The sequence below is a fragment of the Nyctibius grandis genome, chromosome 1, assembly GCF_013368605.1.
Source record: "Nyctibius grandis isolate bNycGra1 chromosome 1, bNycGra1.pri, whole genome shotgun sequence".
Classification (NCBI taxonomy): domain Eukaryota; kingdom Metazoa; phylum Chordata; class Aves; order Nyctibiiformes; family Nyctibiidae; genus Nyctibius; species Nyctibius grandis.
The window spans coordinates 33,541,588-33,557,162 of NC_090658.1; the positions used below are offsets into that span (position 1 = coordinate 33,541,588).

The 15,575-nt window shown below is 43.6% G+C and overlaps 1 protein-coding gene across 5 annotated transcripts in view; it reads right to left on the reverse strand.

The window, feature by feature from the left end:
- The window catches only part of DAAM2 (dishevelled associated activator of morphogenesis 2), a 230,671-nt gene that overhangs the window by 123,863 nt on the left and 91,233 nt on the right, over positions 1–15,575 (reverse strand). For all 5 annotated transcript variants that reach the window (XM_068398622.1, XM_068398585.1, XM_068398604.1 and 2 more), the window contains one exon: positions 15,268–15,470. In XM_068398622.1, the coding sequence (XP_068254723.1) occupies positions 15,268–15,441 (174 nt within the window). In that variant the 5' untranslated portion in view covers positions 15,442–15,470. The remainder of the gene's footprint in view (positions 1–15,267; positions 15,471–15,575) is intronic.

Sequence of the window (15,575 nt, forward strand, 5' to 3'; positions counted from 1 at the left end):
CACACCCCGTCCTGTCTCATTGCTCAAGTATTCTGATAATCAGAACAGCAACTACTGCACGGACACCACTGGGCTTAAGAAAACACCAGCCATGATGTTTTTCTCTAGATATTTCTAAGAAAGAAATTATCAGAAACTTTCACAAAATACAGCAACAGGAATAAGAGAAGGATGAGCATTTTCCTTGCAGAATGAACTCATCTCCTAACAACAAATCATAATTGTATTTACTATATGGTTAAGCGTTTGTAATCCAAAAGTTCCTCGCATCATTAATGTAGAAGCCAACAACTTTACACAGACCAACAAACTCATCCAGCTGTTGCTCTCTGTACAAGATGTAATGCTGAAACACAGCCACTAAAGCAATCCCAATGGATTTTCCATGACTCAGGGATCTCCCTGGACACCTTCCAAACTGGGAAACTGCAATCTGCTTTCCCCTTATAATTTCCTCTGGAGAAGTTATTCTTCAAACCTCCACCTAGTAAACCATTGCATAACATTGCTGTGCATGCTGCTAAATTCTTTTCAAAAGGTGTTTGTGTTATTAGTCTGGGCAACCTTTTCCTTTATGTGGTCAACAAATGATGGGAAACTGCAAAATGAAAAGATGCCCTTAAGTCTTCTTAAATCAGAATTTCATAGAATATACAGATGTTGACTAGGGCCCTTTTGCATACGGCACTGGGTCCACATGTGAAAGAAAGGAGAGTCTGCTCAGGAAGGCTGTTGAGTCTTGTGTCAGATTCTCCCTAAAAAAAGAACAAGTGGATAAGAGCAGGGCAATGTCTATGACAGGAGGTAGCAGTAGAGATTTGGTCCCAAGATCTTCATATACAATACATTTTGCCACTGGAAGACTCCTGTACTGCCTATGACCTACACATGCTGCATCTTTTCAGCACCTTTTCAATTTAGCTACAATCCTGTACTTAAACTGGTTTAAGACGCATTACTCACAAATGCATGAAATGAGTTGTATAAGCTTGTAGAGGTACCTAGCAAAAAGACGTAATGCTCTTGAAAAATGTTTTCCTTACAGCAAGCTTACAGACTTTTCCATTTACAGAAAACGAGGTATCTAGCATTAAAAGCTCTGGGTCAGTGGTGTTCCAGTGCCCGGTGGAAGGCATCTGTCTGTACTTCCTCCAGACAAAACACACCAAAGACAGAGCAGCTGTGGAGGCAGCCCGGTGTGAGGAGTGACAGAAGCAGCACCTTCTGACATTTGCCTTCCATGTGTTGCTCCCATGCAGTGCTGAAGGGATGAGCAGAAGGGCCACTCATCTCCTGTATTTAGTGACACCAAAAACTCCCCTTTACCCAGCATAGAGGAAGGTGCCAGGAAACTGTTGACCTGAAAACTTTGTACCCTAAAAAGGTGCTACTCCATCCACCCAGCCTCACCTGTGGCATCTTGTGCTTCCCATGTTGAACTGTTGCAGACCAGGCACATGACAAGAAAAGGCCATTTCCCTTCAACACTGGAAGCGCCATCCCAGACTACCTTAATAGCTTCCCCGAATGATAAACAACCTTGAGCACTGTTTGAAGACACAATCCACCTATAGAAGGACACAGAGGCATGATGGAATTATAAACCCTTTTCCCTCACTCTCCTTCAGGCTATATGATGCACTATCTGAGCAATGATTATATCTGATATAAATTGCTACTAGATGAGCAAATACAGACAATTTGAGTCAACACATTAAACAGATGATCCTTCATGACTGTTATTTACTTCTCCATTCAATTATCTTTTTTTGTTAACAGTTCCTCCTAAACCCCAGCTACACTCTACCTCAGTAGGGATAATTCCTATCCTGAAAAACATTTGCATCCCATCCTATTTCACAGCCTTTCCTCCTCACTGGAAAATTTCACTGCTTCACCAGCTTCAGGTGGATACTTTTACATTGCTATTTTGTTATAAATTTTATAAGGTCTTCATCATCACAGGGACCTGGCTCCCCTTTTCTTGCTCAAATCAGGCTAAATGACAAATCATACCTCCTACAACATCTCAGATTTGGCCCTTCTTCTATGAGCTGCAGAAGAAACAGACATCTGTCATTCAACCTCCCTTCATCAATGTGCAAGCTCTCTCTCCAAAAGCATAGTCAAAAGATCATCTTGGCCTAGCATTCGTCCTATGTCACCTCCTTCTTTACACCCTGTCTTTGCTCTCCCTTCAGCACCACAGCTACTTCATTTGTTGTGTCTTTTTCTCCAGTGCTTTGGAAAACTTTGTCCCTCCTTATCGCAATCTCCTGTCCAGTTACAATCTGGCCATCATGTCCTTTGCATGATGTAGTACTTTCCTCTGCCATTTCTCCCAGGTGCATGTCTGTGTGGCACCTTCTCATCCCAAATGATCTTTCTGTCCTGATTCATAAGTCTCCCACCTCTCCTCAGCAGACCAAATCTAGATTCAAATATCCTCCCTAGAAGATGAGAAATAAGGTCTTAATAGATTTGTAAGTCATCTAATACAGCTCTGAACAACATAAGACACTAATAAAGAGAAATAAAGAAGGGTAGGAATCATACTCAGAAAAGCCATTTCAAACCAGCGGAACAAGAGGACATTCCTGTACTGCTGCTGCTGGCTCTTTTTCTACTGGAGAGGGCGGGCAGAGCCTATTACTCTAAGTCAGCAGGCATCAAAGTGGCAGGAAATATATGAGAATGCTGGTTCAATTCTAGAAGGAAGGTAGGAAATTGTCTACTCTCTATCCATCCAAGTGGAGCTGGAAAAACCCCAGAAAGCTAAAATAAAGACAAATTAATTTGATCCTTCCAGCTAGCAAGTATGACTCTTACTATCAATATCATCTCAGTGTTTTACCACTTCAGCCGCCTTCAGACTCAATCCAAAAAGTTCCTGGCTCTTCGTTATAGCCGTAATGCAACACAAAAACCATTCAAATGTTAATGAGGTCTTACTAAGGAAAAAGGCCACAGTAGAGCTTTACATTACTTTTTTATGTAATGTAAATGCCGCCTAACAATTGCAGCTATGCCAAAACAAGACAGTGTTATCAAATCAGCTGATAAGGTATTAGAAATACATGGTTACAAGATTTCTGAACAGTAAGCACACCCACCCTATCCTTGGTCTAGGGGATAGGATATCATGACAGCTTCCAAGCATCCACTAGAGGGAAGACTCAAGATTGACATCTTAGCACATCCATTCTCTAGTGGCACTATCTGTTCTTTCCCCCCTTTTTGCATCACAAGCTACATATGTGCTGTGCTTCCAAAATCCAGTACTTCTCCTCTTAGCCCTAGATGGACTACATGCATTTCCTCAGTCAGGGAACATCAGGATTATCCTGGTAAAAACATGTAGTCCAGTAAGAAGGTCTTTCTCAGGTGTTTCATGTCTACTGTAAGTAAATCATACTCAGAACTTAAACTAGATTCGAAGGGGGATGGGGTAGTAGCTGGGCTTGCACCACTGGGGCAACACTCTAGTGTTGAGGTAGACCAGGAGGCCTCCCATCCCCCTGGGGTGAAATCGGTGTGCTCAGCTCGCTCCCTGAAATGCCTGTACACCAATGCACGCAGCATGGGGAATAAACAGGAGGAGTTAGAAATCCGTGTTCGGTCGGGGGGCTATGATCTAGTGGCAATTACAGAGACTTGGTGGGACGCCTCGCATGACTGGAATGTGGTCATGGATGGCTATGTCCTGTTCAGGAAAGACAGGCCACTAAGGAGAGGTGGTGGAGTTGCTCTTTATGTGAGTGAGCAGCTAGAATGTATTGAGATCTGTCCAGGGGCGGATCAGGAGCGAGTTGAGAGTTTGTGGGTGCGAATTAAGGGGCAGGCTGGCAGGGGTGATACTGTTGTGGGTGTCTATTACAGGCCACCGGATCAGGATGAGGAGGGTGATGAGGCCTTCTACAGGCAGCTGAGAGCAGTCTCTCAACTACAGGGCCTGGTTATCGTGGGGGATTTCAACTACCCTGATATTTGCTAGGAGGCCTACTCAGCCAGCCATCCTCAGTCCAGGAGGTTCCTCCAGTGCATTGATGATAACTTTCTGATGCAAATGGTGGATGAGCCAACTAGGAGAGGAGCGCTGCTGGATCTGATCCTCACTAACAAGGAGGGTCTGGTTGAAGAGGTGAAGGTTGAGGGCAGCCTTGGTTGTAGTGACCATGAGATGGTAGAGTTCAGGATCTCATGTGGCAGAAACAGAATAGCTAGCAAAATCGCAACCCTGGACTTCAGGAGGGCCAACTTTGGCCTTTTCAAGCAATTGCTAGGGGAAATCCCATGGGACAGGGTACTAGAAGGTAAGAGGGCTCAAGATATTTGGTTAGCATTCAAGGACTGCTTCTTCCGAGCTCAAGATCAGAGCATCCCAGCAGGTAGGAAGTCAAGAAAGGGTACCAGGAAACCTGTATGGTTAAACAGGGAACTGCTGGGCAAACTCAAGTGGAAGAAGAGAGTGTACAGATCATGGAAGGAGGGGCTGGCCACTTGGGAGGAATATAAGTCTGTTGTCAGAGGATGTAGGAAGGCAACTAGGAAAGCTAAGGCCTCCTTGGAATTAAACCTTGCAAGAGAGGTCAAGGACAACAGAAAGGGCTTCTTCAAATACATTGCAGGTAAAGCCAACACTAGAGGCAATGTAGGCCCACTGATGAATGAGGTGGGGGCCCTGGAGACAGAGGATAAAAAGAAGGCGGAGTTACTGAATGCCTTCTTTGCCTCTGTCTATACTGTTGGAGGCTGTCCTGAGGAGCCCCGGACCCCTGAGGCCTCAGAAGAAGTCAGGATAGAGGAGGAATCTGTCTTGGTAGATGAGGGCTGGGTCAGGGACCAATCAAGCAATCTGGACGTCCATAAATCCATGGGCCCTGATGGGATGCACCCGCGGGTGCTGAGGGAGCTGGCGGAAGTCATTGCTAGGCCACTCTCCATCATCTTTGCTAAGTCGTGGGCAACGGGAGAGGTGCCTGAGGACTGGAGGAAAGCGAATGTCACTCCAGTCTTCAAAAAGGGCAAGAAGGAGGACCCAGGTAACTATAGACCGGTCAGCCTCACCTCCATCCCTGGAAAGGTAATGGAACAACTTGTCCTTGGTGCTGTCTCTAGGCACATCAAGGATAGGGGGATCATTAGGGGCACTCAACATGGCTTCACCAACGGGAAGTCATGCTTAACCAACTTGATAGCCTTTTATGAGGACATAACCCAGTGGATAGATGATGGTAAAGCTGTGGATGTGGTCTATCTTGATTTCAGTAAAGCGTTTGACACGGTCTCCCACAGCATCCTCGCAGCTAAACTGAGGAAGTGTGGTCTGGATGATCGGGTAGTGAGGTGGATTGTGAACTGGCTGAAGGAAAGAAGCCAGAGAGTGGTGGTCAATGGGACAGAGTCCAGTTGGAGGTCTGTGTCTAGCGGAGTCCCTCAAGGGTCGGTACTGGGACCAGTACTATTCAATATATTCGTTAATGACTTGGATGAGGGAATAGAGTGCACTGTCAGCAAGTTCGCTGATGACACAAAACTGGGAGGAGTGGCTGACGCAACGGAAGGCTGCGCAGCCATTCAGAGAGACCTGGACAGGCTGGAGAGTTGGGCGGGGAGAAATTTAATGAAATATAACAAGGGCAAGTGTAGAGTCCTGCATCTGGGCAAGAACAACCCCATGTATGAGTACAAGCTGGGGACAGAGCTGTTGGAGAGCAGCGTAGGGGAAAGGGACCTGGGGGTCCTAGTGGACAGCAGGATGACCATGAGCCAGCAGTGTGCCCTTGTGGCCAAGAAGGCCAATAGCATCCTGGGGTGTATTAAAAGGGGTGTGGTCAGCAGGTCAAGAGAGGTTCTCCTCCCCCTCTACTCTGCCCTGGTGAGGCCGCATCTGGAGTATTGTGTCCAGTTCTGGGCCCCTCAGTTCAAGAAGGACAGGGAACTGCTAGAGAGAGTCCAGCGCAGAGCCACGAAGATGATTAAGGGAGTGGAACATCTCCCTTATGAGGAGAGGCTGAGGGAGCTGGGTCTCTTTAGCTTAGAGAAGAGAAGACTGAGGGGTGACCTCATTAATGTTTATAAATATGTAAAGGGCAAGTGTCATGAGGATGGAGCCAGGCTCTTCTCAGTGACATCCCTTGACAGGACAAGGGGCAATGGGTGCAAGCTGGAACACAGGAGGTTCCACATAAATATGAGGAAAAACTTCTTTACGGTGAGGGTAACCGAACATTGGAACAGACTGCCCAGAGAGGTTGTGGAGTCTCCTTCTCTGGAGACATTCAAAACCTGCCTGGACGCGTTCCTGTGTGATATGGTCTAGGTAATCCTGCTCCGGCAGGGGGATTGGACTAGATGATCTTTCGAGGTCCCTTCCAATCCCTAACATTCTGTGATTCTGTGAGAACACACTCAAACATTCCCTTCAGGTATTCCCACCATGACCACAACCTTCTCCACCTTTCAGAAAAGCTACCGGTATGCTCTGCTTGGGATATTCAGCAGCCAAGAATCACCACAGACACAGAAAATACCACACAGGCCAAACTTCAGGCAACGTAGAATGATATAATTCCACTACCATCTTCAGTGGAACTGAACTGTTTTATATCAGATAACGATCTGTTCATAAGTTTTACGGTAAAGCAACAAGATCTACAAAACAGAGTAACCCTGCACAAAAGCCTTGTAACTACACAGGTACTTTGGTAACACACCCAGCTTCTTCACACCCAAAATCTGGCACGTAAGCCCAGGTCTGGATTTACATTTGTTTACACAACCCTATTGATTCTCAGGCACAGAGTGTGAGACCTGGCTCCCATCTCATTCTCCTCTCACAGCATCTGGGTCTCACACATTTGCAGCATAGTGACTGCTGCTTCTTACACAGCTGGTTAGGGAGCTGAGAGCTGCCAACCAGCTGCACCTACTGGAAGGGAGCCTAAAGAAAGAGCTGGTGTTGTACTCAGTGCCACAAGCCTGTCCCTATCACAGGACTCCACATGTAGGTGAGTGTCTGTCTGAAGACGGGGAGCTGTCTCTGCCACGAAGCCTAAAATGTAATACCTCTCATGCATTGGGACTTGAGTAACTATAGAAAGCTGCTTGTCATGATATGTGCATTAAAATCATGGACTTGTACACGTGTATTGCACATGGGACATGTGTAAGGCAGACCTGACTTTACGAAAAATCTCTCTGAAGAGCAGGAAAAAAAAAAGAAAAAAGGTATCCTGGATATGTACTATCTTGGACTGAGGGACTGTGCTGGACAGAAAGGAACATCTGTGTACAACTAAACAGACTACGATACTACGGAGAGCTTTTGCCTCCCAAGTCTCAGTCCCCTAATTGCTTCAGAAATCTTAAACCACCCAGTACTTTTGCCATTATAGTAATAGAAGACAAGTACATGTGAGTGCATGAAAAATGTTAATCTCACAACTATAAACTAACCCAAGAGAAAGGAAAGTTTTTGTGGCCTGGCCCCCATCACCAAGAAAAGCAATCTGCTGCCTCAAAGCTTTGCTTTTTTTCTGCCTTCAGAGACTCTGCCTTCTACTCAGATGGTGATGCTAAGCCTTCTTCCTGGATATGAGCCTCTGGTCATGAAAAATCCAGCTTAGTCTCATCATTAGTATTTTCTTACAGCCTCCACTGGCGCATTCTCATTAAATGCAAGAAAGGAAGCAATAATTGGGGTGGGGAGTCTCCATTGAGCCAAGGCCAGCAAAGCCTCCTAGTTTGCTGGAGTCAGAGCTCATCGTATGTAAATAAAAATGAGGGACCTCTCCAGATCTTGATTGCATTTGGCACTATACAACCTTCCTGACTGATTAGGTACAATAATTCATTACAGAAAAGCATAGAGGGGATGGGCACAGGGAATACAAGAACTTCCTCCTACAGGCAAAACAGCACAGAGACACTTTTAAACTATGGTTACAGAGAACTTGCATTGATCGACAACTCAAAGCCACAGGTCTGTCAGAGGTGTAGTCTGAAACTATGATGTGCATGCAGGGTGAGTGACACAGAAATTAAATCCCTGTATTAAAAATAATCCAAGAAGAAGATACAATGACTCAAAAGACTGATAATTTAAAACTGAAACACTAAAATCTTGGCAACATGCCTGAATTTAAATGTGATTAAATACTGTTATCAATATACATGACACATGTTTGGGCTTTGAAGTGAGGACCTAAAATGCATGTCTTTCTAAGCCACAAACTTTAAGTGAGAAACTAAGGACTAAAGAAGCTTCAGACATGGAGGATAATTTTGTGGGAAGGTGGTGCTCCACACTGGGAGCCGAGACAGAAAGAGCAACTCTGTGTATCTGGTCCCCAGAAGTATTACAAAGGAGGTGGGGAAGAAACAGAAAACTTTGTTCTCCAGGCTCGTCAACAAACCCAGAGAAACACAGCTGATGCCCTCTCGTGCCTACATACATAGACTAATGTTTAAGGCAGTCTATATTCACATGAAAGCCCACAATGGAGGAATTTCTTGTACTTTTTACCCCATAAATACTCTTGCAGGTTGCAGAGCCAAAGAGGGGCCTCATGAACACTGCCACAGCTAGGACTTGGCAAGCTTGAGTGGGACTGGTGATATATGGGAGTACTTATTCGATGTGGTGAAGCCTAGTTTTCATCTGAGGTTTATGTTGTATCCATTACATTAAATGGCCTGCAAGGGAGAACTAAGCATGAAGGAAACTTGCTACCTCCAAGTCAGCTGCAGTGGGAACCACTACTACAGTTATTTAGGTTTGGATCTCATCTCCCTGTGACTCTTGACGAAGCTGCATTATCCAGTGTGTGCCAAATTGATGCCTTGCTCAGAAATCGTTTTGCTTCCTCTGACAAAATACATGAATTCTCAGATACTTCCATGCTGTACCTTAATCTCTTTCAACATGAAACACCTTTTTCTTTCTTTTCCTCTTAGCTCGCTCTCCTCTGGGAAAAGAAACTATCATTACTGAATTGTATTCTCTGAAGGTAGAGAAGGAATAGATTTGGACAGATGACACAGAGCAAGAAAAGAATAGAGTTTTCCCAAACCTTCTGTTATTGATCACTTCATCCAATGCTACTAGAAATGCGTCCCCTGTGACCCCACTGTTCCTTTGTCTCTGTCCTGAGAGGACTAGCAAAGATACCAGTCGTGTGGATGGCTCATGTGCTCCAAGTAGACTAACCAATCCCTTTCACATTCTTCAGCATTATGGCACTAAAGTGTTGGCAACTACTAGCCTGGAGGGTTGAGAAATCAAGACAGCGCAGCAAAATAAGTGACAGCATCAAATATCACAGTAATTCCATAGTTCTGTTTCAGGACAAGATGAAGACACTGATTTACTTAGGAAGGGATTAGCTAAACGGGCAGAAAAATCAAGTGAGACCCATGTGGTGGGAGAGGACAGAGAAAAAAGGCAAGAGAAAAAGGTACAGTAAAGCAACAGGCATCTTGCTCTAGATATCCTCCATCCTCAGGTGGCACAAGGCATTAAAAGTTGTAATCACAATTACAGAAATTACCAGAGTATTCAGAGGTTACCAAGTTGCTGCCCCTGCTGCTTGGACTCTCATGCCACATCTCCTCCTCATGTTTTTCACCTTCATGGGAGTTCCTCTGTACAGCTCCTATTCCAAGGAGACTGAAGGAGAAGGAATTAACATGATCCTCCTTTTCTCTCTTCTCTTTACTATCATAGTCACTGCCATACTTTCCAGCTAGATTCCTGGGCTAGCTGATCTTTAACTCAGAAATTGAGCCAACTGTGATGCCATCGAAGCCATTACTAAATATTATGGGGTCAGAGGTGACAAAGTTTCCATCTTCATTTCATTGCATTCAGGCAATAGTACAAGGGAAAATACATTTTTGTTTTCCAGTGGCCTCATTATTCAGGAACACATAGCAGTTCCATGTGCATCTTCTCTACAACAGAAGCTGGGGCTTTGCAGTAGGGTCAGAAAACTAGATCTCTTCAGAGACAGAGGGAGAGAGAGAAGAGTGTATGTTGCCTCACCCAAGCAGCAATCTACTTCTTTTGGCAACTAAAGAAAAGATTTGGCAACTAAAGAAAGATGGGACCTCATATAGAGCTGTCATTTCAATGGACAAGAAACAGCATAAAGGCCGGCCAAAAGAGATGCTGGATAATTCTGAAGTTTTCAAATACAGAGAGTTCATAACTATTTATGCTGCTCATCAACTGTAAATAATGTAACTTAATAGATACTTTTGGTATCTAGTCAAGGTCTAAAGTTTTCTTCTGGAAAAGCCTGTGAGGATGATAAATAGCAATATGGATAAAAAGCTTTTGTGAACCTATAAAGTTAACAAAACTCCTTATTTAAGGACTCTGAGGAAAAAGAAGAAAAAGAAAAAAAAACAAATCAAAACTAAAAAAGAAACAGGTTCAAATGCAACATTAGAGAAATAAACCATGACAGAAGAATCCAGTCAATGTCCCACCTGAGCTAAATACTAGAATGCTTCAAAGGCAGCCAAGACTCAGAAGGGATAATAGTAAGTATTTCTCAGATCTTTCCCGGTGTAAGAATCTAATGTGATGCAGGTAACTCAGACAAGGATATGATCATTCAAGCTTGGAGGCTGTAATAATATGATCACCTTTGAAAATGGCAACTCAAAAGACAACTCAACTTCTTCCCCATGGACCTTCCATCCTAAAATAGATAATCTTGAACTCCACCTTCTCAAATACCATGACCATCTCAACAGAGCCACTAACAAAACAAACAAAAAGAGAAACAACAAAAGCACAAGCTGTTTACACTGCTCTTTCCTCTGTGCTAGCATTCTTTACATTTTTCTGCTTTCCCTGAATTGCCAGCATTTAAGTTATCCTTCCTGGAATGGCCTGGGTTCACATGTGGGATCAGGTTGCTGGTGTAAGAGAGATACAGATGGCAAAATGCTTAGTGCCAAGCAGTACACCACCCTTAACCAACAAGAATTGTCTAGGACTCTAATATTGAGCAAAAGGAATCAGAATCCTTTGGTGACACCAGAATCTTGGTGACAAGAACACACTACTGCTAACAAATATGAGCAAGGACACAGAGAAGTCATTTCGTGAAAAAAATATTTCCCCTTGCCTTGCAATAGTTCTTCCAGATTCTTCTGCAGTTTCTGTTCAGTCAATAAATCTGTACAAGGAAAAACACACGTGCTTAGCACAGCCATTTTTGCCAGCAGGCACAAAACCAGCTTGGCGCTTGCCAATAGACCACCAACTGCAGCAGCACTTTACTACACGGTAGTATACACAGTGCCAGCTGAAAAGAGAGACTGAAGAAAAAAGCAGAAGTGATGCTGGCTAGAACAGCCTTGATGGTCAGGTAGGGCCAGGTTTACAATTTATGAGGTACAGGACCACTCCACACATCCTACTCTCTAGAGCTTTTCGTCTTTGCCTGTTCATTGAAGGAGAGATGCTAAAGCCAGCTGTTTTGCCCTCTTTCAGTTGTGTGCACGAAAATGACCCTTTGAGGGGCAAAGCTTGAGGTAGCAAGTATTTTTGTTTGCTTTGTGTCTTGTGCATCTAGACTTCTGATAAGGATTTATCTGTGCTGTTACTACTGCATTAGTCCCAAGGCAATAACTGCCAGCAGATAGCCTGAGAGCTAGTACATCTTCTCCTATCTTAGCCCAAACAAAATCAGACCCAATCACCCTGAGCCATAGTCTTCATTCAGACCTACTCTGTGCACATGTTCCCAATGAAATACATCAAGATTGAATTTGCCACATATCAAGAGTAACACTTTCTGTTTTAATTTTCTAATCAAGGAGACAAGGCCTAAACACAGCATCCAGCTTCAAGTAACGCAAATGCCTGGGATCCATCCCAGAACTGCTTTTCTGGTTGAGCAGCATCGAGAGCAGACATTTCAGCTGAAATCAGTAGCAACTTGTCATTTGACAACCACTGCCTTGGTCAGAGCCCAGTTAGGCAGATGCTGTTACTCAGTTGGTTGGTCTGGGTGCAGCCTCCAAACAGAGCAGCCCATACATGTACACTTGCCTCTTGAGTCCACACAAGCAAGTTTGCAAGCTCTGGAGGGGTCTTGTGACTCCATTACAAATAAAGGTTCCCAGCACATTCCTAATTCCTCCTCTTGCAAAATGGACATCGCCAAATTCACTTTTAATGACATTAATTTAAAGACCACAAGAACAAGAGAAGATATGTTTCTAACTGTCAAAATGTGAATTTTTCTCAGACAGGCAGGTAGAAACATACTGAATATTTACTGGACCGGAAAATTCATCACAAGGGAGGCTTTTCCAGCACAGCTAGGTTTAGCTCTTCTTGTAATTAACTCTTATGTGGGAAAATGCCCCAGATTTTAACTGCAACAAGGGGAAAAATAAGGCTTTTAAAAATTCATTCAAGCACACCAATGTTTCATTATACCCTTTGCAGGGCAGATGGTAAGATGAGGCTATACCCTCTGGGCTACACTACTGATCTCAGATGATGTTGGTGTCATCATTTCACTTGGAGATTTGGGTCAAAAGGCTTTACACTCAAATCTGTTTTTTATATAGTACAAGTGCACCCAGACTAGACCCTAACGGATAAGCAGCAGGGAGGCTAGTACACAGCATAGAGCCCTCTCAGGCACTTCCAGGTCACTGATTCACACTGGTGCATTTACAGACTGAATCTTTCTAATCCGATTAATATCTCATCTGAGCTGTCAATACAGATGTAGCCTGTTTTATTTTAGTGTCTCATAGAACATGCATTAATCCAGACCTGTGGACAAACTAGCTCTTCTAGGCAATTTCTGCATTCTGCCAGCCTGGTTTCTAGCCCAGGTTCTCTCACTCATGAAGCCCTTACTGCTCTCACGTTACCTGCCTACCCAGGAACTCCTATGGACATGCATCACCATCCTATCTGAGTGCTTTATAAAAATGTGCGATTTTATATAAATGTGCCATTAACCTTCTGAAAAACAGCACTTTTCTCTCCCAGCTCCCTTCTCATGTAATAATGGCTAGGGTACTATCATGAAATATAAGAAAGAATATGATCTATTTTCATTTCAATGGCTTCATTTGTTTGAAATGTATATGCCAGTTACAGGCTGTCAGCACATTTAATAAGTTATAGCATAGACCAACAACACACAAATTTCTGGGGCCAAAAATTTTTACAGATCATCATGTATACTTGTCATTAAATTTTGCACCGAAAACATTATAAATCATACTGTTTAAAAGACTTCCATAAGGCAGCTGTAAGCTGTCTTGCCACAAGCACATGGAACTCCGGTATTTGCCAGGCATAAACCAAAGAGCTAAAAGCACCCTTAATACCACCACAAACTCTGAAATTCCTCACAGAAACTGATACCCTCTCAGCAAGGAAAAGCCTAGTAGCAACTAAAACAAGTCTTTCACTACGACTCAAAGGTAAACAAGTTCAAGTTTTAGCAAGCCAAGTTCAGGAGCAAAGCACATCTGTTGGTGACGTCTTCAGGGAGGCTGTATTGAATGCTTCAACGGATCTTGGTGTTGGAGAGAGGTGAACTTTGATACAGCGATTAAAGCTTTGCATAGTAAAAAACAATACTTAAGCAGCATCCAGAAAGCAGAGCAGATTACATATTACACTCTTACTCATGAGAGACACCCGCCACCAAGCAGAATTCTCCACAGTCAGTCAGCTGCACTTTCCGAGAGGAATTCAAGTAGTCTCGCGTAAAAGGCAAACTGACTTAAATACAGACCAGAATTTTGTGAGCTATCTCTGCAAGAGGAGATTCTTCATCTGCTACTTAGTCAGAAGCAAATAGACTCTCTTCTGCTGCACACTCTATTCTTCCTGAAACGCTGCAAATCCTATTGACTCCTTCCTACACCCCTGCCACAGAATACTGCAAATGCTGAAAAACTGCCATGGGTGCTAGGGAAGGTAGAAACAGTTAATGGAAAATAAATCCAGACCAATCTATTATGTAGACAAAAAGCAATTTTGGCTGAGGAAGTCCTTGAGCTGAAAATTGTTAGAGGTTGGAGAGTATTCCGGAAAAGACCACCCTATGCCACATCTTATATTCTTCCCTAGGCACCTGCTTTGGACCCCATCTTTAAATAGGAGCCTGGGCTAGGTTGTCAGACCACTGATCTGACAAACTATAGCTGTCCCTATGTTTGGTATGACATACTATAGTTGCCCATATGTTAACCTCCACTTGCATACCCAAATTATATGGTTACTTTCATTGCTATGGCACTTTGAAGCCATGGTAATAGACAAGAACTTACTGGGTTGATGTTGTAAGTGTAATGTAGAAAAATTACTGGTAAATTCCTCTAATTCTGAGATCCAATATTTTCTGCTCTATTCCTCATCTTAGTAGCACCACTCGGGCATGTATACACTTAGAGATCCCTCACCTTACATAACCTCCAGTCTCAAAGTGGTAATGAGACGGCTAATCAGCTGCATCAAATGGGCATCACCTTTACAATGCAGATTGCAAAACAGCCCAGCCCTATGACCTCTGCCTGTGTTTTGCATGCGTGCTGAACACGAGGGCAAAGACAGTGAAGTCATTTGATGCCAGGCATGAATAGCAACTGCCTGCTATTAGAACCTCCAACATTTACCACAAAAGCAAACAACAAAGTTCATCTGAAATACCTGCTTCTCTTCCTGTTTATGTCTGTTGCTGCAACAGCACCATTTCACGGTTCAAAGGCAGATGGCAGATGAAACAATTAGCATGGTCACCTGATTCTTATACCTCACCAACAGTATGTTACTGATCAACTGAACAGTATAGTCATTACTTTATAGACCTGCAAACCCTAAGATTTTCCACAGTACTGTATTGTATAGCAGATTTTATCCCAAAGTTGTTAGCAAGAAATCGACTGTCAGGGATTCATTCTCTAGAGAACTTCTGAGGTTCCTTCTAATATGCCCAATCCTACACCTGGAGAATTGCGTAGTGTTGTGAGAATAAATCAGCATATTTAAGCATTTTGTTGTACTTATACCCAGTGTCACTGTCATCCATCCTGTCATTTCCTGTCTTTCTCCCACCAAGGAATTGGTCATAAAAGAATAAAAAAAAAAAAAAAAGCTTCAACAGAAGTTTTTTTTCCTATCCCTAATAAGTCCCTTAAGTCCCTTTACTCCTCCTTTGAAGGGAAGAGTTCATCCACCCCCTAAAATATATCAATCTGCCAGCAGAAACTTACCACGAGTTCAGCGAATCTGGCATTGAGCTCCTCCGCTGGTGGGATTGGGACAGAAAACTCAAGGAACTGGAGGGGGTTATTGTCCTTGAGGTTGATTTCAGGGAGGTCGCTACCCCCAAAACAACAAAGAAACCCCAAGGCATGACGATTCCTCTTTCGGGGGGCCATGATCATGGTGTATGATGCTATCTTCTGATCATGTTCTGCAGGAAGAAAAAAAAACCATAACAGACATTAAATGATAAACAAGATTCTGTTGGATCTGTGCAGCTCTCTGCAGTTACAATGGTTATCACCGGCGTAACAGC